Source organism: Schistocerca americana, chromosome 1 (genome assembly GCF_021461395.2).
Source record: "Schistocerca americana isolate TAMUIC-IGC-003095 chromosome 1, iqSchAmer2.1, whole genome shotgun sequence".
In the NCBI taxonomy this organism is placed as follows: domain Eukaryota; kingdom Metazoa; phylum Arthropoda; class Insecta; order Orthoptera; family Acrididae; genus Schistocerca; species Schistocerca americana.
In genome coordinates this window covers 1123287387-1123311585 of record NC_060119.1, presented here as the reverse complement: position 1 = coordinate 1123311585, position 24199 = coordinate 1123287387, and the positions used below count along the sequence as shown (strand labels likewise).

At 36.4% G+C, this 24199-nt stretch overlaps 1 protein-coding gene across 1 annotated transcript in view; it reads left to right on the top strand.

Annotated features, from left to right (window-relative positions):
* Positions 1 to 24199, top strand: part of LOC124551018 (serine/threonine-protein phosphatase 6 regulatory ankyrin repeat subunit C-like) — a 404623-nt gene that overhangs the window by 323184 nt on the left and 57240 nt on the right. The window contains exons 18-20 of the mRNA XM_047125868.1: positions 620 to 718; positions 10031 to 10450; positions 20680 to 20970. Of these exons, the coding sequence (XP_046981824.1) occupies positions 620 to 718; positions 10031 to 10450; positions 20680 to 20970 (810 nt within the window). The remainder of the gene's footprint in view (positions 1 to 619; positions 719 to 10030; positions 10451 to 20679; positions 20971 to 24199) is intronic.

The window sequence follows — 24199 nt, the reverse complement described above, 5'->3', positions numbered from 1 at the left end:
CAGAAGTATTTATACTTATTCCAGTTCTTCTTGCAACATGAAAAATACTGGTGTAGTTATTTTCAAATAGTGCAGATTGACTGTCAGCCAGCAATGTATCTGATGAGTAATGCTCAGCTGCATTGAGAACTGTAACATGTCTAGTTTTCTACACTCTTTCCATCTCACTTTATTGACCTATTCATTTAGCCCCTGATTCATGGAGTGCCCCTGATGCATGGTGTGGACAACTCTCGTATTCAACAAAACATGCCTGTTCTGAATTTTCATCAGACTGATGGTAACAGAATTGTGTATTACAGGCTGATATTGATGACCGATGGGGACACTTCTGACTAAATGCTTCTTAACTGTCACCTTTCATTACTATAAGAAAACATTATTTTAATTTCAAAGCCCATTGCAAGACTTGAAAAACAGAAGTCAGTCACGTAAATTACAAGCTGTTGTTTATTGCCTTCCATTTGTATTCTGTGAACTATGTGATTGCACATACATATGCTTATTTGTATTTATTAAAGTGTGTGGTAGTAAATCTAAATTTTGTTGTAAACTTTGTAGTAATAATACTTACTACTTGCAATTTAGAACAACTCATAATATAATTCTCTTGTTTCAGCTCATAGAAATTCTACTCAGTGCTGGAGCTGATGTTAATTCCATGGATGTGAATGGTGCAACTCCATTACACATGATATCTAAACACTGCTTTATGCAGGTACTATGTTATCTTTATCAGTCTATGTTACTAGACACTGTCCATATTTACTGTTTTTAGGAGACTATGTAAGCACAATAGTCACTAGCAACTTTGAACTAAATTAGGTAATGGATAGATTGCCACACTCACCGTAAAGATGACCCCTTGAGTTAGAGTCACAGCAAAAAGACTGCTATACATTATAGCCTTTGGCCAAAGCTTTCTTCAGCAAAGAAAACACACACATTCACCCAAGTAAGCACACCTCATGCACACATGACTGGTACCAACTGCTCAGAGCTATCATTGGTAGCATGTGTGCATTAAGTGTACTTACTTGTGTGAATGTGTGTTTTCTTTGCTGAAAAAGACTTTGGCCAAAAGCTATAATGTGTAACAGTGTTTTTTTTTGTGCCTGTCCCCAAGTCAGTGGGTCATCTTTGTTGTGATTAGCAGTCTATCCTTTACCTATATTCCAACCTGGAGTTTCCATTGTTTAATTTCACGTTGGAACTATGTTTTATTCAGTCCTATTCGCACGCAAATATAGGAGGTGCAGGTAAATAAAAAACGAGCATCTGGTACAATGGGTCTATGGAATGGTTCCATTCAAAAGTAATCGTCACTTGTGTTAAGACATTCATCCCACTGAGAGATGAGACATTCAATTTCTGTTTCATAGAATGTGGTCAGCCACTGATGGATCCATAACTGCATGCACTCTTGCAGTTCCTCATCTGACTGAAACTGGTGTCCACGCATGTCATTCTTCTGGTAGCCAAAGATGTGAAAATCACACAGTGAAATATCTCAGCTGATACACAGTTACACAAGCAGACACACCTCATGCACATATGACTGCTATCTTCAGTCACTCTAGCCAGACTGCAACTGTAGCATTGAGTGAAAGCAGCAGTCTGGAGTAGGGCAAGTAAGGGGAAGGGGTAGAAAGGTACTGGGTGAGGGGAGGGGGAGGGACAGAAAGGAGTGCTGTCTGATGGAGCATGCAGGGACTGGAAAGTGACAAACAAGACAAGTCTGTTCTCCATCTCCACTCACAACCACCTTATGCCTTCATTTGCCCATTTCCAATGTCATTTACTGTTTCCCCAACCCCATCCCTGCCACAGCAGAACCCTGCCCCATCTTTCTGCACTAGTTCAGAAAAGTATCCCTCCCTATGGCTAAAACATAGGTGCCTAAAGTGTGAACCAACCCCCCCCCCCCTCCACCACCAATGATCTTCACAAACAGGCCCTATCCCCCAGACATAGTCCGCAAACAAATTTCCCATGCCATACTTTAAACAAGTATTTTGTCTCTGTTACTGATAGCATGAGGTTGCCAGGTTCAGTAAATAATGCAATGGAATATCTGAGACCAGTGCACACGAGCAATCTCAGTAAAATTGAATTGACACTTACTTCACCCAAAGAAATAGAATCCATCATAAAGTCCTTGAAATCAAAGCATTCTAGTGGTTATGATAACATATCAACAAAGTTAATAAAAGAGTGTTCATGTGAGCTTAGTCATGTCTTAAGTTATTTGTGTAATCAATCACTTATCACAGGAGCATTCCCAGACTGGCTTAAATATGTTAAAGTTATACCTCTCCACAAGAAAGGGAACAAAAAAATGCCATCAAATTACCAACTGATCTCACTTTTGCCAGAGTTTTCAAAAATCTTTGAAAAGGTTATAATCAAGCATCTTCTTAAGCACCTTAGTGAGAATAACATATTGTCAAAGTCACAATTTGGGTTTCTTAAGGGTTCTGATATTGTGAAAGCTATTTACACTTACAGTGAAAATGTCCTTAATTCATTAAACAACAAATCAGAGGCAACTGGCATGTTCAGTGACTGTCAAAGGCTTTTGACTGTGTGAATCACAGCATCTTTTAAGTAAATTAAAATAATATGGCATCACTGGTAGTGCTGCAAAATGGTTTCAGTCATATCTTACTAATGGAAAACAAAGTGTGTCATTACATAACACTTCAGCAGTAGGCAATCAGACATAATCTGACTGGGAAAAAAAAAAATTAGATGTGGTTTACCCCAAGGTTCCATACTAGATCCACTACTTTTTCTTGTGTATATTAATGACCTGTCATCTGTTACATTACCAGATGCCAAGTTTGTCTTATTTGCAGATGATACAAACATTGCAATAAATATTAAATCAAATATAAATTTAGAAAGGGCAGCAATTCACTGTCATTAAACTTTGAAAAGACCCACAATATGCAGTTCAGAACTTCCAAGAGATTGTATTGTATTGTATTGTATTGTATTTCCTTCTAGAGTGTGTATAAAATATGATGACATGAGAATAGGAGAAGTTGAGAGTGTAAAATTCTTGGAATTGCAACTTGATAATAAATTGAGTTGGGAGCAATGTACTAATGAACTGCTAAAGCACCTAAACAAGTCTGTGTTTGAAATGAGAATGATGTCAGACATAGGAGATGTAAATATAAAAAAGTGACATATTTTGCTTATTTTCACTCCATTACGTCATCTGGTATCATATTTTAGGGTAACTCCACAAACCGAGAAAAAATTTTTAGAGTACAGAAACGTATAAGAGTAATGTGTAGTGTAAATCCAAGAACATCATGTCAAAAACTATTCAAAGAATTGGGCATACCAACCACAGCTTCCCAGTATATATATTACTTAATGAAGTTTGTTGTAAATAACACATCTCTTTTTCCAACTAACTGCTTAGTACACAGTATCAATACTAGGAATAAGAACAATATACATAAAGATTTAAAATCACTTACTCTTGCCCAGAAAGGAGTCCAGTATTCAGCAATGCATATTTTCAATATGTTACCAGCAACCATGAAGAGTTTAGTTTCAGACAAGGCACAATTTAAACATAGTTTAAAAGAATTTTTGGTGGCCAACTCCTATTCCATCCGTGAATTTCTGCTAAAGCACCTAAACAAGTCTGTGTTTGAAATGAGAATGATGTCAGACATAGGAGATGTAAATATAAAAAAGTGACATATTTTGCTTATTTTCACTCCATTACGTCATCTGGTATCATATTTTAGGGTAACTCCACAAACCGAGAAAAAATTTTTAGAGTACAGAAACGTATAAGAGTAATGTGTAGTGTAAATCCAAGAACATCATGTCAAAAACTATTCAAAGAATTGGGCATACCAACCACAGCTTCCCAGTATATATATTACTTAATGAAGTTTGTTGTAAATAACACATCTCTTTTTCCAACTAACTGCTTAGTACACAGTATCAATACTAGGAATAAGAACAATATACATAAAGATTTAAAATCACTTACTCTTGCCCAGAAAGGAGTCCAGTATTCAGCAATGCATATTTTCAATATGTTACCAGCAACCATGAAGAGTTTAGTTTCAGACAAGGCACAATTTAAACATAGTTTAAAAGAATTTTTGGTGGCCAACTCCTATTCCATCCGTGAATTTCTCAACAAGTGCAGTAGACCATTGTAATGAAAATATATTATACTTTAAGTTTTGACAATACGTGGTTGTAACAGCCAAGTAACTACCTACTGTGTGAATGATGGATGTATGGAAATCAAATGTAAGTCTTAAGTCTGTAAACAGTGGAAGTTTAATTTTAAACCTTGCACATAATTTGACTGTTCTTAGCTGAGGATAATTGAAATGAATAATTTACTTTAATTTTTGACAATACTTGGTTGTAATAGCCAAGTAACTAGCTACTGTGTGAATGATGGATTTAATGAAAGCAGATGTAAGTATTAAACCTCTAAATACATGTACACAATTTTACTGTTTATTGACTGAGGATCATTAAAATTAATGAAACTCAAGTTTCCATAATTACATTTTTGTAATGTGTTTATCTGACATGTTCCACACCCTGGAGGATCCCCTCTTTTGTGGGTCTATGGAATGAATAATTAATCTAATCTAATCCCTACACACACCCAGTTCTCCAATGATTCCCAATAATCAGCTACAAAGGAGTGCCCTTTCATCACCAAATACTATCCGAGACTGGAAAAAGTGAACCACATCCTTTGTCAGGGCTTTGATTATCTATCATGATGCCCTGAAATGAAGGACATCCTTCCCAAGATCCTTCCACCCCTCCTAAAGTGATGTTACATTGCCCACTCAACTTACACAACATCCTGGTCCATCCCTTACAGAAGTCCCAATCCCAACCACTTGCCACAGGGATCATATCCTTATGGAAGACCAAGGTGCAAGACCTGCACAATCCATGCACACAGCACTTCCTACTCCAGTTCTGTCACATAACATGCTTGATTTTAATGATTGCTTCATAACCCAGGCCATTTGATCCTCTCATCCACCACCATCTTTTCAGAATTGCATAAATGAGAGTTATCCTTACAACATATTGTTTCTCCTGAAATTATACTGGCTTCAACCTATTATAACGTACTGACCCCATACCCTCCACCCAACAGTTTCCGCCACCTCTATCCTATCACCTCTCCCCAGTTTGCACCACCATTCTTTGCTGCTGTCTCTCAGTGCAGCAACAAGTCTTTTCCTCTCTTCTGATTCTCTCCTTTTCCACTCAAGATCCCCCTCCACCAGACAGTGCTCTTCTCTCCACCTGCCTGTACCCTGCTATCCCTCCCTCTTTCCTGCACCACTACAGATTACTCATATTATGCAGTACAACAGTTGCAATCTGAGCAGAGAGGCCAGAGATAACAGTCATGTGTGCATGACGTACACCTGCTTGTGTAAATGTGTGTGTCTCTTCCTTTCTTTTCTCTTCCTTTCTTTTCTGAAGATGGCTCTGGCCAAAAACTCAGTGAGTAACAGTCTCTTCATTGTGCCTTTCAGCAGCTCAACATGTCATCTTTATAGTGAGTGGCAATCTGTCCCTTTCATAATATTGTTGATGTACTCACTTAGCTATTATGTTTGTGGGTACTAAATTTGTTCAACAAGCAGAACTTAATAACAGAATTGTGGACTGTGATAGCTTGTTAAAGGATTTATTTGAAAGCTAGCATGTTTGTTCTTTTTTGTTTGCATGTTGGCAACTCAATGTTTCTATTGCTCAGTGAGTGGTTTACTTTACAGCAAACGTTTAGTATGGTTCACTGATATGAAATTGCATGCAATAAGAAATAAAATTATTTTCAAATAATACAATATTTTCAATGTGAACGTGCTGCTAAATTGCATTTATCTTCCTTTGTGATTCTTAGATGTGTCCTTCAGCCAAATCTTTCTTTATAACTTTACATACTTCTCCCATCCATTCTGATTTAGCCCATTTGCACTTTCATAATCATCATTACTCCAGTGTTGTGCTAAACAATAGCTCATAAAGAATGCACAAAGCTAATGTTAATACATAACCTGCAGTGTCGATTAATCTCTTTCTTTAGAAATGTGAGTTACATCCTCACATGTTGTTTATTTTATTCATCACATATTTCAAGAATATAAATTCGTCATCTTTGTGTGAACAAATATCTTCCTGTCATGTCATGTCAGTTGTTCACCAAAAGAAGAGAGATGAAACTTCCCAAAATGCAAGAAAGAAGAAAGAGGTATAAATTAAAGGGATGTAAGAAAGAACTCACTGTAAGCTGCTTGTTGAACTTGTACTATAATTTGAAATAAGATCATGATCTGAACTATATATGAAATGTGGCTTATTAGAATCATTGCATACCGTGTGCAGGTCATTAGATGTGCCGCACAGAAGACATGTCAAGTTTGAAATAAATATAATGATTTACAAAAGATCTTTTTACATTGTTTTTAGAAAGTTATGAATTATATACCGGTATTAACAATTAAGCAAGTGCATCTAATAAAAATACATATAACACTACAATATTTGTTATATATTTACAGTTTATTGATTAGTAGTCTATAGCTTACTATTGTTCAAACTGTGCAACTGTCTTCCATGAATTCTTCAATAATATAGTAACATTTTTCTACTAAAATGTTATGAAGTAATATTTTCAAAGAATCAGTGTCCATGTTTAATGTTTTCCTACCTTGTAGTCTGTTACATATTGCAGCCTCATATAAACTTGTGTCTCAGCATAAAGTTTAAAGTAATGTGAGGGAAGTTTGAAGTTCTCCTTCTGGTGATTACCATACCTGCGGTTAAAGCAATACTTTTCAAGTTTATATTGGTTATTATGTACAAAAATCAAAATTTCGAGAATGTGCAATGAAGGAATGGTTAGTATTTTTAATTTCTTCGATAATGGGTGACATGACTCATTTTATGGGCAACAAACATGTTTCTAATGATTTTCTTCAGAATAATTAATAGCCTTGTGCTCTTTGTAGAATTTCCCCAGAATATTATCTCATGCTGAATAACTGACTCAGAGTAACTATGATAGACAGTCTTTTTGTGTTGATATTAGTGGCACCAGATAAAGTAAACATCACAAAGCTAGGGATTTTAATTTATTTTACAATAAGTCTGTATGTGTCTTCCTGTTAAGACTTTTGGCTTCCTTCTGTCATCAGTTGAGTATTATAAAGCAATTTTTACAGGGCCCATTTCTGTCTCTGGTTCAGAGACAAACTGCATTATCTGGGTCTTGGTGACATTCAGTTTTATTCCATTTTTATGGAACCAGGATTTTGTACAGAGTGTGCAATTTTTTCAATTGTGTCCTTTTCTATCAGTGCTGAGGTGCCATTTGTGAACAAGACTGAATGAGCATTGATATTCAATGGTAAATCATTGACATACAACACGATCAGTATGGACCCAGTACTGAACCCTGTGGGACCCCTTGGGAAACTGTTTTCCATTCGGAGTACTAGATGACTGAATCTGATGTTGAAACAACTCTTTGTTTCATTTCTATCACATGCCCTAAGAATTGAGCTACTGTAATGCAGTATCCTTCGTATTGGAGCTCTTAAGTTTGTACAGTAGTGATGAGTGGTTCACTGAATCGAAGACTTTTATTAGTTCAGATAATATTCCTGAAACCTTTTTGTCCTGGTCCAGTGGGGTACTTAGGTTTTCTGTGAATTCTCTGATGGCGTTTATTGTGCTTTTTCCTCTTTGGAAACCAAACTGATTTTTAGATATAATGTCATTTTTATAAGAAAATTTTCAAGTTGTTTTGTGGTGAAGTTTTGGATGTGTATCATTGCTTAACACAAGAAAAACAATGTTCAGTACACCACATCTTATTATGGATATCCTCCACCAAAAAAAATATACGTATCTTGTGTAATCCGGGGTGCTGCTTCTAGACGCTGCCGTAGGTTCATCTTGATGTTACTGCATCACCACGTGGGAATAATGTAATGGTTTAAATAAGTTTCAGTAATTCCTGTTCACAAAGAATTTTACTTTGCATGCTAGATGTTTGGTGGCGAATGTACAAAATCTGACTACATGCTGTTAATATAAAATTTGCTCCAAGACGGACTTACGTATGACTGACGCAAGACTGACTTATGGCAGTGTACAAATTGCCTCTATTTATATGATTTTAAACAACTACTGTTATTGTTACATACTGAATTTTGCATACATAACAATTAAAGTTTTTACATACATCTTCCCAAATTACATAGAAAATTACATGGAATAATAGTGAATAATTTCATAAAAAGACAGGAAAGAATTTGTTTCTATTAAGACTATACATTACATGTTTTATCATTGCAACAGTATATATTACTATACTAATTAAAAGGCGAATTATCCTATTATTTACAGACAAACAGAGCGATTAATTTTATTGAATGAAAGGCCTAGATTCAATCAATTAAATTTTTTACGAGTAAAGTTTTACATTTCTATATAGTCATAAGTACAGTTCTATAAACTAACACCAACTAGAACATGAGCATGTTTGATTCTGACTGAAAATCATCATGTCATATATTAGGAGAATGAACAATTTAAAATATCTATCTCTCAATAACTTGAAATGTCAGAACATTCATTGTTAATTACTCCATAATTACAATAGCAATTTTATTCCTACCATGCCTGTAGTTTGTATTGTGTGTAAATTATGATGGTACATTAGTTTTTAATCCAATAGGTTTCCTTCATTCTATATACTGGTGAGGCCCAATGTAAACAATGTCAAAATAATAGTTCAAATTAGTGTAAATTACTAAGTGGAGAATCTTCAGTGTATTTGAATCCATATAACCAGAAACATGATTCCTTCATTCTATGTATTGGTGAGACACAATGTAGACAATGTCAAATCAACAGTTCAAATACGTACATGTAAATTACTAATATTACATATATCCCCCTTCGGGAGTGTGGAGATGAGACTGAAATAGGGTACAGGATCCCAAAAAGGGTTGAGGTATTACACAACAGAACTTTCTTAAAGTTAGTCTTGTGGTGGTTAGCATAAATTACAAAATTTGGGTTTCTATTTACTTTAAGCTTATTATGTAATTGCTTTTTTCTGGCACTAGAAACTCTTATTCCTGGTGTAATCCAATTCACTTTATTCTTTACTTTTTTTGATAAGATTTTGTGAGGAATGTTTCATTGAAGACATATTAAAAAAAAAAAAATCTAAAAATTTAACAGAGGTTGTGTAGTATGAAGCACCATGTTCTACAGGCTAGGTTATGACACTTAACGTATCACAAAACAAAATCTAAATATTCTCTATTTATTTATTTATTTATTTTATTTATTATTTATTTGTCCCGTAGATCAAATCAGTACAATGGCTTGTACAACTGATATTGGATAAGTTAATACAAATATACAGTTTACAGGACTCTAAAACAGTAAACAAGAACACAGAAGAATGATTATTTTACATTACCTACAAATTATGTTACTTAAAGTTACAGCTTTACAGAGAATTGTTACATGATGTGACAAAATTGACTTAACAACATTCAGCTTTGATACGTTATCATGCACTAAGACAATTTTGATTCCAGATATTCCTGGATGGTATAAAAGCAGTCTTTTATTAAAAGAGATTTCACTGTCTGTTTGAATTTATTTATTTCTCTACTAAAATTCCTTGTCATATAGGATTCTGATTTTTGGCACTCTATATACAAAGCAGAATGATCAGATATTCTTAGATCTAGACAAAAATTCCTTGTATCGTCAGATTGGTAATTTGTAAAAATATTATCTGCAGGATTGGAATGTTTCTCTAATGCACACGGGAGGGATTAAACCCAGATTTCTGGATTAAATCATGAAATTTTACTGTGTCTTTGCATTCAACTAATGTAATTAAACTAAAGTCTACCAGTTAAAGAAAATCAATAAATGAAAATGTATTAATGTTAAAAACTTCTGTTTATTGTAGGCTGCACAATTACTGCTTGATGCTGGAGCTAATTTAATAGCAAGTGATAAAGATGGTCAGCAAATCATACATAAGGCTTCGCAATTTGGGGACACTACAGCCATTGATTATCTTGTGGAAAAGTGGCCATCAACATGGGGCTGTGACAGCCATGGAAATACTGTTCTACACTTTGCTGCTAGAAGTCGTAGAAATAGACTGATCAGCATAGAGCATATCCTAAAGAGGAATCTGGTGTCTGTAGATGAGAGGAATGTGGAAGGACAGACAGCACTAGCAATGCTTGTGGAGCGCGGTAGTAAATCGCACTCTACACACGGTGAAGTAGAGATATTGTTGACAGAAGGAGCAAGTCCCACTACAATGGACAACAATGGGAAAATGCCTCTGCACACCGCAGCTAGTGTCGGCGATGTGAAGGTACAGTCAGTACTAGTAGTTTTTGATATAAGTATAATTTTATGAAATTAAAATTAATTTGTAGAACAACAACTGTTATGTAAATAAGGATAGGTACTGTAGGGAAACTGAGAGCAGTTTAGGAAAGGTAGATAAAATTTCTAAGCAGTCACTGAAAATTGACTTCAAACAGATAACAAGCACCTACACATAGAGTCTGAATCACATTATGCTGTGCAGCTTGCTCCACAACTGGTCAGTGTGATATCAACTCATACACCTCTGACTTTCTGAATTTTGGATATTTGAACAATATTTGTGACATATTCTTCATTCCTGAAAATCTACTAGCCACAATCTGTACTATTTCTAGCTATTCATGTATCTCCTCTCCTACTCCTGTCGTCACTTCATTTATCTACCTTCATGCCACCCTCAGTCCTCATGATTTGTTTTTATTTATCTGCCTCAGTGAAATTATCTCTTCCTTATACTTTCATCTCACACTGAATCCTATAGTTTTCCCTGCAATTTTATCCTAATCCTTTTCCCAGCAGCTCTCTGGGCTGGTGTCTTGCCTCTCTGGGCTGGCCTCTTGCCCCTCTGTAATGGCACCATCAATTTGCTTTGTGTGTATGTACATGTTACATATCAACACAATCTTTCCTAACACCCTTAACTTTCTCTCCTGCAGTTGTTCGTCTCCCAACTTGTGTATCTTCTATGCTCCCACCACTCAAGTCGGCCAAGGACACTGTTCAGTCAAGCTGCCATGCCAGGAAAGATCAGCCACTATGTGTGTGTGCATTTTATTAGCACTCTGAAGAAGGAATTTATCCAACAGCTGAGTTCTTCTGGATGACTGCCTTCTGTTCAGCATATCTTCTCTTCAGCATAACTTCAGCATATTTCTCAGTAATAATATTTAAGGAGAAGCTGAATAATGTATAAATGTATTCTCTGAATGAGAGCAGTTTTGAGATGTGTTACAATAGAGATCTTAAATACCAAAGAAAGAAAGAAAGATAATGGGAAATATTTTTCATTCAAGAGCTGTAATAGGGGAAGGTGGGACTATCTGACTTGTTTTTATACCACTCCTGATATCAGTATTCTTTTTTCTCATCTTGCTTTGTTAATAATACATATACAATAGCTACTAAAGATATCCAGGATCTTATTCATGCTGGAATTCATAAACCTTTATCATTCACTTTGTAATTTCATCTTTACTGATGATGATGGCATATTTAGATCACCAGAAATATTTTTTTGAAAGAAATACTATACATGCAAACCATATGAAGGTAAAAATATTTTATGAGCAAAAAGTTGTAATTTTCTAATGTGATATAGCTTATTTGAAAACCTTCATTCTCTGCTTCTCATTATACTTTATTAGAATACCCTCATTCTCCTCTTTTCAACAAACATTTTACTGTTTACGAAAACTTTGTACTTCAAAAGTTATTTGTATATAAAATTTTTATTTTTAGGATGCTGCAGTCATAAAATCTAATTGCTTTCCAAAATTCAGTACCATAGTTTTACAGCCTGATTTATCTTTTTAAAAAAATGCAAATTTTCACTAAAATTTCTTGCTAGATTGTTAATTATTTCAATTAGAAATTTTCACTTCCCAAAGAATTTCTAGCAAATTTTGGGAAACCCCTTTCACTATGAACTGTAGTACCAATGATTTCCCCACTTTCTATTTGTACTGTCATTTAAACAAAATTATGTTACTGTCATTTTGTTTATGTTCCTTTTTATTTTTCCTGATTTTCATGTTAATATATGAAATGTAATAGCTCTGTATTTCAACAAATTGTAATTTTCCATATTATGTGCATCTATAAATAAGTGTGGTGCACAAAACGTAAGTCAGTCAGAAGCCAGGAGTCTATGTAGTCAAAAAATAAACATAATGTAACTAACAGTCTGTGTTTGACTGCCAAAATGTTACCACATAAGTGAGAATCACTGTATGTGATCTGAGGTTTTCCCAGCACACAGAAATCTTGAAAATTTCTCGGGTATTCGGCCGGGTAGCGCCGTCCAAAAGGCGTGATATTTTGACAAGGCGACTTCTTGCCATCTTCAGGTGATCTTGGTGCCTGATTGATCCCCGATGGATGCCAACTTTATATAATTTCCATCCCTCTCCCGCAGCCTCTGTCTGGGCACTTCTGAGTGGTCCATGGCTACGCAGTGCTGCAGGAGTGATTCGCTGAGTCTCATGCTGGGCGGACAGAGCTGTGCAATCTGCTGTTATAAGCTGTTCTTTGCATGGCAAAAATGTGTAACTTCACAAAATATTTGCAGTGCCTCTTAGCAGCTAAACTTTTGGCAGTGTATTTCTTTCATTGTCTTCTTCCTGTGTAAAATATTTCAAGGTAGGTTTCGACATGTCTTATTGGCATGAGAGGCATGAACGACCTCCACTTCCTTAAAATGGAACACAATTTATCCAGACTATATTCATGCAGTGTTTGATAACAAGAGCCCTTAGTGACTTCCAATGCACTTTAAACATAATTTTAAACATTTTCTAAACTTTTTTTTTTTTTTTTGCTTACAAGCATAACATGGAATATATGTAGCACATTAACTCATTGGTAAATAGATCAGAAGTTTGAAGCTGTTTTATACCAGGAAGTTTGATTCTTAAAAGAATTTGGGGAGTACTGGTTACTTACTATCTTGGAAAAAGCACTATAGGATTAAGAACCATTTACATTCCATAGGTGCAGGAATGAAAAGGAATATCTTGGACAATTTCAACTAAATTTGTTAGTTATGTGGCTTATTATTTTTATAGAAACACTGTGGGAGGGAAACCCTGCACTACCACTAGGGGTCAGGGTGTGGATGAGAAGGGGTGACATAAAAGTGTCCAAAAACAAGCTTTTGGTATTTATATCCTTTATTGATTTGACTTGCAATACCTTAAAAAGTATGAGTGCAACTTGTCTCTTATCTGTGCTCTTCATTGTGTCACTGAGCACTGCATTGAACTAAGAATTTTGTCAATGTATTTCAGGACATAAGATCAAGCCATATTGCCAAATACTACAGATAAATTTAGCATTCTCTGTGGCATCATATGGTGTAAAACAGAAGAGAATCTGACAATCATGTGTGCAATATATACCACATGTGTGTTATGTTGAACAACTCCTCCTAAGTCCCTGAATCAAATTCAGCCAGAATTGGTACACCTGTTACTTACTATAAGGAAAGAAATACTGTGAAGGTGAAAACCACCACTCTCCCATTTGGGTGGAGATGGGGTGGTAATGGGGTGATGGACAAAGAAGGGGGACGAGGAGGTGGATTGACAGAAAGGGGTGGAGGAGATGGTCAGAGATAAGGTGGATATGGACAGTGAGAGGGGGCAGGAAGAGATGGACAGAGAGAGGTGGAAGAGGAAGTGGATGAGAGAGGGGACAGGAGGAGATGGAAGAGTGGGAGAAGGAGAAGATGGACAGAGAGAGGGGAGGAGGGGATGGGCAGAGAAAGCAGAGAAAGGGAGGGGAAGAGGAGATGAGATGAGCACAGAGACAGGGGGGCTGGGGGCTTAATAGAGAGGAGGGGAGGGGGAGGGGGGGGGGCTAATCTTCAAAAGGATAAAGTTGTCAGTCAGTAAATATGAAGAGATCTGAAACTGGTTGTGGCAGTTTTGTGTACTTAAATTAACAAATCATTATCAAGTCTTTAACAGTAGGAAGATGACCAAAGAAGATGTGTTATGAGACTTCCCCCTGTACCAGTGGTGGCAAAATGAAACATAAAAATCAAGTTATATCTGCAAGAATTCCTTTCCTCTGTAAGATCTTTTGTCATCATTTTCTACGTTATGCTGGTTAGTTAGGAGATGATTTGTAAATATTGTTGTTACTTGTCAAACTGAGGCTTTCGTTATGTCCTCGCAGCAGTTTATGGGACTATTCCCACTTAATAGTGTGAAGTAATAACATAGGGGTAACCAACTATACTAGTGCATGTAACCTAAAACATTAGCACAGGAAATGTAGAATATTTTATTAGATGGCACAAATTTAAGCAGCTGGAACTATGCGACAACTCTCTGAAGCAAGCTCAAGCTATCAAGTTCTGTTGGAACCCACTTCATGGAAATTGTGGGGATCTAGTTAAGATAACACAAGTGGACAATATGCTCAGAAGAAGGTCCTACTGGATGAACATCACATAAATTCAGTGAAGTATAAAATACAAAAAACACAAATAATTAATGTAGAAGTACATGGAGCATGGTAACAACAACAAAACTGATTACAATTTCTGGGAATTATTAACTGAAAGTTTTGAGCTGAAATATACCAGAAAAGACAGAACACTAGATGCTAACTTTGAGGAAATGGCTATCATTTGTAGTTTTTTTAGTAACAATACATGCAGAATATGAAGTTGTGGTTACAGTTTTGAGACACCCTCATGTGTCTAACAGAAATTGACTTTTGTGAAAGACAGACAGTTAGATGAAGGAGCAAAGGAAAATAATTGTAAATTCATTTAAAGAAATTGTGTGGTACATGGCGTTTGTGTCTAAAAAATCTAATTGTGTGGTATTTTAGCTGCAAACAATAAGTTATGGCTGAAAACCACATACTACAGATGGAGAATAATATTAGAGAACAGTACAATGCAGAATTACCACAAAATCATGAAATAAACTCATCGGAAACAAACAAAATTGAAGAATATTATTCTTTCTCAGTTGTTACTGAAAACTGTGTAGGTGACAAAATGGATAAGTTTCTGGGCTCAGTGATGATGGAACATTTAGTTAATAATATGTTCATTTAATTAATTTAGGGAAACCTAAAAATTCAACAAGAACAAGTGTATTTCTGTTGAAACAAAAGTTTGGCATAGCTGATGGTGAAAATAATTTCTGAGGAATGAAATTTTAAATAAAAAGAAAACAAAGTATTGCTAAGTAACACATTGCCAGTGTGAATATCAGCAATCATTGTTAATTCCATTGTTATTGAAAGACGTTTGGCCCAGATCTAAAAATAGAAGGAAAGTAGAGGATGAGAAGTGAAGATGGAGTATATATATGAAGAGAATCCAACAACAGTATAATAGAAAGACTGAAAGAAATGAAAAGAAAAAAAGCAATAGAAGAGGGCTTACTCATAATTATTGGAATGCAGAAATGCATTTCCCAGATACCTTCAGTGACTATGCATGATGGAAACAAGGAGAAGCAACAGCAGATGAAGCAGTGTATTGGATTACGAAGAACTCAAACCAACATGCAGGCCAATCTGACCTTTTTAGAAATAGGATTTTTGAGAAACTAGCAAAACTTAAATATTTCTCTGAGAAATTAAATATCAACACCCTGTTTCAGGCAGGAAAATTGAAATAGGCCTAGCACTAAGATCCTAAATGAAGGGAGTGTTGAAATTTCATCTCTACAGGACAAACTTCATAGATCAGTACTTAATGGAATGTGAAGCTTACGGGATTAATAAAGGCAAGTGATCCATGGTATAGGGGTATCATTTTTGACTAGTTATCAAAAGTACTCTGTCCCAAGTTCAAACCCAGCCACTACTTAAATTTTGAATAAAAATCATTGATAGTGGCAGCTGAAGCCTTCCAGCATAAGAAGTAAACCTCGTTCCGGCAATGGCCTTGTCAATGAGGGCAGATGATTGGACAGAGTTTCAGAGCAATCTCTTGCCCATGGGAAGGGAAACTGCTCCTAAAAGGCAGAAGGATCAGCAATAATCAACAACATGTGGATACAGAAGGCAATCACTGCATTAAAGACACACAATGTGTATCTATATGGCCTGATAATTTAAAAAGTGTCATGATGACCTTTCCTTTGGAGAAAGACTCCATATTAGTCCCCCATTTGGATCTCTGAGAGGGGACTGTCAAGGGGAAGGTAACGGTGGGAAAAAGGTGGAATAACCAATGATGAGATAACATTCTGTGAGCTGGAGCATGGGATATCAGAAGTTTAAATATGGTAGGAAAGCTAGAAAATGCAAAAACTCAATCTAGATATAGTGAGGATCAGTGAAGTGAAATGGAAAGAAGGCAAGGGTTTCTGATCAGATGAATGTAGGGTAATATTAATCGAGAATAAAATTGTATGATAGAAGTAGGATTCTTTATGAATAGAAAAGTAGGGCATAGAGTAAGCTACTGTGAACATTTCAATGATAGGGTTGTTCTCATCAGAATAGGCAGAAAACCAGTGCCAACAATTATAGTTCAGTTAAGATATAGAGAAAGTTTATGAGGATATTGAATAGGTCGCTATGGATGTGGACACTGTGATCAGGACACCAAAGTGGAGGCAGACAAACGGACAAACACCGAAAAAAGCCACCTTTACTGTCACAGTAAGTAAAAACAAAATTTACATCCATATCGACAGATAAGCTATAGTCATGGTGATACATTAAAGTGTGACCCATCTTTCTGCCTTAGAGCCAGCACCCAGCATTATGCAACTACCAGCAATGATGTAACTTCCTGAAACCATCTGAAGATGAACCTGAAAAGGTTCGAAAACCGGTTCACGGAATAAAACATAATTATTCAAAAAAGTTACTGGTTGCAGTTCTGTATAGCTTATTTACATTCAATATACAGTCATGGTTCTAAAATATCTGTAATGGATAAGCATAACATGTAAATGTCGTGTGACTTGGGGCCTCCCATCAGGTAGACCGTTCGGTAGGTGCAAGCCTTTCGATTTGACACCACTTCGGTGACATGCACATCAATGGGGATGAAATGATGATGATTAGGACAATGCAATGCCTAGTTCCTGAGTGCAGAAAATCTCCGAGCCAGCCGGGAATCGAACCCGGGCCTTTAGGATTGACATTCTGTTGCACTGACTACTCAGCTACTGGCAGCAGACAGGATGTAAGTGCTACTCTTAGATGCAGAGGTTAGCACAGGAGAGGAATTTCGGTGGTCTACATCAAACCAGTCAAAAGACTGAATACTAATATCTAAAAGTAAGATTTGTGAAGAAAATGTACACAAATTAGTCCTGTGCACCTGTAAATGAAAGAAAGAAAAAAATATTTGTAGCTTCTGTAGAATATCCTCCAATGACCTCTTCAAAAAAATAATATATTGACAGTTGATTCTCAATACAAATATTGATTAAAGGCTTTTGTGATGTCAGCTTTTATTTTGTCTCAGCCAGTTTTCTAAATCATTATTATACTTACGGACTTGAACCAAAACCAACCTGTATGTTGAACAGTTAATTAATGAAACTGCTGTAAGTAAACTCAACAGGGGCTTTTAAAATAAATGCCATCAATTTTTGCACTGAAGTCCAAAAAAAGTAATTCAGTAGCATTTTACTTAAATAAATGGTAGGTCTTTAACTTCTATACACATTCCAGAGACTCCTATTATACAGTCCATGTAATATCATTTAGACAAAGTAAAATGTTAGTCTCATGAGAAGATACAATAGCTATGTACTGGCATCAATTAACTGTAAATAAAATGGGTTGCATAATTGAAATGCATTGGTTGATGATACAGGAAGATCATGGTATAGACATGTTTGTGGAATAAATGCACCTGATACATGAAATCCATAAGTAAATACATCCACAAGGAGGGTGGGTCCACCCCAACAGCAGAGATGCCTCACAAGGCTGGTACACCATAGGAAGAGACTGAGGCAGCAGTGGCGGACCCACAGCCGTTGCCATGGCACGAGGACACAGCTGGTCACAGTAGCACGCGACCTGTCCAACACTCATTATTCACCTGTAGTAACTCAGTGATCAGGCACGTAACAGGGATGGACACACACACACACACACACACACACACACACACACACACACACACACAGTTAGGGACATGTATGTCACCTCTACATCTACATCTACATACATACTCCGCAATCCACCATACGGTGCATGGCGGAGGGTACCTTGTACCACAACACCCTGTTGCACTCCCAAACAGAACGAGGGAAAAATGACTGCCTATATGCCTCTGTACGAGCCCTAATCTCTCTTATCTCATGTGGTCTTTCCGCGAAATGTAAGTTGGTGGTAGTAAAATTGTACTGCAGTCAGCCTCAAATGCTGGTTCTCTAAATGTCACTTATGTTGTTTGTGTTCTTTAGAAGAACATATTTTCAGACGCTTACCTCAACCTGTCCACTGCTGAAGATAGTAAGTACTTCTCTTTAATTGGACCATGATGAGCATCAATAACAACCTGACATTTGTGGCTGATGCCATGGTGTTCGGCCACCCAAGCCTGGTAGGACTGGTTGGGCTGTTAATGATAATGATAGAACTCTAGATGCACTGCAATGGCATGCAGTGTTTACAGTGATAATTTATGCGTTTTGATGAGCAAAAGCAGCACAGTACCCTGGAGGGTGGCTAGCTGTCACAACAACTAAATCTGAAGAGAAGTCCAAGAAGGGAACAAAACCTTACACATGTTTGCATCAGTGACATTAAAAGCAAGGAAGAGTTCCTGAAGCCACATCTTGTACACCTCCCAGTAATTGGCTGCATTTTCATAAGGAGGAAAGGGTGGCAGATATACCAACAGTGTGGAAGCCCCACTGTCAGTGTGGCTCACAAGTTTGTAACTGCAACCATAAGAAGCTGCTGATGGTCGAAGAGAGATCAGAGCACTACCACCATGGACAGAAGAATTGAAGGAACAACCAAATAGACTGAACACATGGAAGTGAACACCATACTTGCCACCAACTGTACCCTACTGTAAGGCACAAACAACAGCATGGCCACAATGAAACAAAGTTTATTCTTCTTCCACATACAAGCAAACAACAATTGAGAACATGTACAACAGACATAGAAACAATCAAGGTACTGATACAAGAAGTTGCTGACAATATGTATGAACACAATATGAGAGTGAATGCCTGCTGCACTACACTTGTGAAGAGGAGGGCTCCAGTAGGCAGCATGACAGATGTCGTGCTGTGTGCACTAATATTGTGGCTCCAGCAGGTGGCCTCTGACAGACAGCCCACACAGTTTCCATCATTGGAATATTCAGTTTTTCGGACCAGTGGCTTTTTGCCAGAATGTGTAACCAAGTATTACATACAAGGTTATAACAGTACTCCATCCAGATATTTCTGTTACACTACCAGTTGTTACATGATACATTGAATTGTAAATGTAAATATCTAAATATTTGATTTTGTTGTGGTCTTCACTCTGAAGACTGATTTATTTCTGTCCCTAACCACATTGGCTATTCCATGGTGCCCCTGTCTGTGCATCATCTATTCTTTCAGTCAAGTTTTCCATAACATTATTACTTCCTCAATTTGCTTCAGTACCTCTTCAGTAGTTATCACATCTACCTATCTAATCTCCAGCAATTCTTCTGCAGCAACACATTTTTGTCTGGATTGCTAATCACGTACATTTCACTTTGATGTAAAGTTTTCTAGATAAATGCTTTCAGAAAATACTTCATGAACTTAGACTGACACTTACATTAGAATGTTAAAATATTTATCTTTTTCTTTATTGACATTGCATTTTATATCCTCTATTCTTCTCCCATTGTCAGTTAATTTGGTGCCCAAATAGCAAAGCTTCTCTACTACCTTTTGTGTCTCATTTCCTAATCTATCTCCCTCAGCACCACCTGACATTATTTTACTACATTCCATTACTGTTGTTTTACTTTTGTTATTATCCATCTTATACCCTTTTCCCAAGATGCTTTCCATTCCATTTAATGATCTTCCATGGCCTTTGCCATATGTTATAGAATAACAATGCCATCAGCAAACCTTCTCAAGATTGTCTTTGATTTTCTTCATTGCTTGCTGAATGAACAGCTTCAACAGCCTCGGTAATATGCTACAATCTTGTCTTACTCACTCCTCAACTACTCACTTCCTCTTATTTCCTTTGACTGTTTCAACTGCAGCATGGTTTCTATACTGCTTGTAGATAATCTTCTGTACTCGGTATTTTATTTTGATAGTTTCAGAATTTCAAAGAGTGTACTCCAGTCAACATTGCCAAAAGCTTTTTCCAGGTCTAAAAGTGCTAAATCGAATAACATGTTGTGAACTTGAGGGGAAAAGTAGTAATTGCATGTTTAACTTATCAGTTGATTTAAAATTATTATGAAGGTTTTGATTCTTCTGTTGATGTATTGAGGATAAGAATTAAATGAAAGTAAATCTAAAAGAAAGACCCTTTTAGGTAATGGAGGTCTTGACTGCAGCTGGAGCAGACGTCACATCGAAGGATGTCACTGGTCGAACACCCCTGCACTTGGCAGCTGAGGCACACAATGTGGAAGGTCTGGAACTGTTACTGAAAAAGGCAGCAAGCATTGATGAACAGGACAGTGATGGCCAAACTCCACTGATGCTTGCTGTTGGTAGCAGTACTGCAGTCAATTTACTGCTGAGGAAAGGTGTGAGTATTAGTGTGAAAAATCACTCTGGGAAGACAGTGCTGGAAGAAGCAATGGATCACGGCAGTCATGGTGTAAGTTTAAACTACACAATTCTCACCAAAGAAAAAGACTCTTGTATTGTACTGTAAGACTGAGGCAACAGCATGGCCACAGTGAACCAGAGTTTGTTCTTCATCCATGTGCAAGTAAACAACACTTGAGAATGTGGACACAAACATAGAAACAATCCAGGCACTGATACAAGCAGTTTCTGACAATAAGTGACAACACAGTATGAGAGTGATCGGTTGCTGCACTGTGCTTATAAAGAGGAGGGCTCTGGAAATGGCACAGAAAATGCTGTATGGTGTCCAGGAGTCATGTGGTGGATGGACAGTGCAGTTTACAAATTGTAGTATGCCAGTGGCCCAAGCATTACACACAGGGTTCTAGGAATACTCCATCCAGAAATTTCTGTTATCATACTCACACTTATTGCATGGTATATTGTCTTGTAAATGTAAATATCTAAATATTTGTTGTTGTTGTGGTCTTCAGTCTGGAGGCTGGTTTACTTCTCTTCATAACCAAATTGACTATTCCATGATGCCTCACTATGTGTTATCCAACAATCCCTTCTTACGATCAAGTTTTCCTTAACATTATCACTTCCCCAGTTTGTTTCAATATTTCTTCAGTAGCTATCTGATCTAGCCATCTAATGTTTGTCGTTATCCTGTAGCACCACATTTCAAAACCTTCAGTTCCCTTTTTGTCTGGACTGCTAGTCACCTATATTTCACTTTGATATAAAAGTTTCCAGATAAATACTTTCAGAAATACTTTGAAACACTTAGCCCTGCACTAAGATGGTAAAATAGTTATCTTTGTCTTTAATGATATTTCATTATATAGTCTCTCTTTTTCTGCCATTGTCAGTTATTTTTGTGCCTGAATAACAAAGCTTCTCTGCTACCTTTAGTGTCTTATTTCCTAATTTATCTTCCTCAAGGTTACCTAACTTGATTTCACTACACTCCATTACCCTCATTTTACCTTTTGTGACATTCATCTTATATCCTTTTCCCAAAACACAATCTGTTCCATTCAAAGATCTTCCAAGACCTTTGCCATCTCTGATAGGATTACAAAGTCATTGGCAACCCTTAATTTTTTTTTCCTTCTCCTTGAATTTTGATTCTGATTCCAGATTTCTCTTTGATTAGATTAGATTAGATTAGATTTACTTTCATTCCAATTGATCCGTAGTGAGGAGGTCCTCCAGGATGTGGAACATGTCAGAAAAACAACAATACATGACAAATATTTAAACTAAAACAAATAAGCTAATGTACCATTCCACAGGTCCCAAGTGGAATGATCGTCATTTTTTAATGAACACTAAGAGTCATTTTACAAATACTATTGCACTGAATTTAAAATAAAAAAGTTTTATATTTATTTATAAGGTAAGAAACATGTAATACAACTACTGTAATACTTATTTACAATGAACACATTACTGCACTGAAATGGTGCAGAAGTTAGATTATACTTACACACACACACACACACACACACACACACACACACACACACACACAAATTTTCAGTGAACACATTACTGCACTGAAATTGTGCAGAAGTTATGTTGTACTTATATACAAATCAGTTGGTTTTCCTCAGAAATTCATCAATGGAGTAGAAGGAGTTGGCCACCAATAAATCCTTTAGGCTTCTCTTAAACTGAATTTCATTGGTTGTTAAGCTTTTTATGGCTGCTGGCAAGTTATTGAAAATGTGTGTTCCTGAATAATGCACACCTTTTTGTACAAGACTAAGTGACTTTAAATCCTTGTGAAGATTATTCTTATTTCTAGTATTGATTCCATGAATTGAGCTGTTGGTTTGAAAAAGTGATATATTTTTAATGACAAATTTCATTAAGGAATAAATATATTGGGAAGCTGTAGTTAGTATCCCTAGTTCCCTAAACAGGCTTCTGCAGGATGTTCTTGAGTTCACACCACATATAATTCTTACTGCACGTTTTTGTGCCCAGAAAACTTTAGCTTGGCTTGATGAATTACCCCAGAAAATAATCCCATATGACATTATGGAATGAAAGTAAGCATAGTATGCCAGCTTTTTCATTTTTATATCCCCTATGTCTGACAAAATTCGCATTGCAAACAGAGATTTGTTAAGACGCTTCAGCAGTTCTGTGGTGTGCTCCTCCCAGTTGAATTTATTATCAAGCTGTAATCCCAAGAATTTAACACCGTCCACTTCTTCTATCTTCTTGTCATCATATGTTAGACATATACTCTTGGGACACCCCTTACAAGTTCTGAACTGCATGTAGTGTGTTTTTTCAAAGTTTAGTGACAAAGAATTGGCTAGGAACCAGTGATTAATGTCTACAAATATTTTATTGGCGGATCTTTCTAAGACTACACTTGATTTGCTATTTATTGCAATGTTTGTATCATCAGCAAACAAAACAAACTTGGCATCTGGTAATGTTACTGATGAAAGGTCATTGATATACACAAGAAAAAGTAAGGGCCCCAAAATGGAACCTTGTGGGACCCCACATGTAATTAGTTCCCAGTTGGATGATGCCTGATAGCTTGATACATGTCTCTTTCCTAATAACACCCTTTGTTTCCTGCCAGAGATATAAGATTTGAACCATTTTGCAGCATTTCCTGTTACACTATAATATTCTAGTTTACTTAAAAGGATATTGTGATTTACACAGTCAAATGCCTTTGACAGATCACAAAATATACCAGTTGCCTGCAATTTTTTGTCTAATGAATTAAGTACATTTTCACTGTAAGTGTAGATAGCCTTCTCAATATCAGAACCTTTTAGAAATCCAAACCGTGACTTTGACAGTATGTTATTTGAGATAAGATGGTTATAAAGACGACTGTACATTACTTTTTCGAAAATTTTTGAGAATGCTGGCAACAGTGAAATTGGACGGAAATTTGATGCTATTTCTTTATCTCCCTTCTTAAACAGTGGCTTAACTTCAGCATATTTCAGCCATTCGGGAAATATTCCACTGATAAACGACTGGTTACACAGATAGCTTAATATGTTACTTAGCTCAGAATCACATTCTTTAATTAACTTTGTTGATATTTCATCATACCCACTAGATGTTTTTGATTTTAAAGATTTTATGATGGACATTATTTCTGTTGGGGTAGTGAGGGTCAAATTCATATTATGGAAGTTACTTGAAATGTCTGGTCTAAGGTAATCCATAGCAGCATCTACCGAACCTGACAACCCCATCTTTTCAGT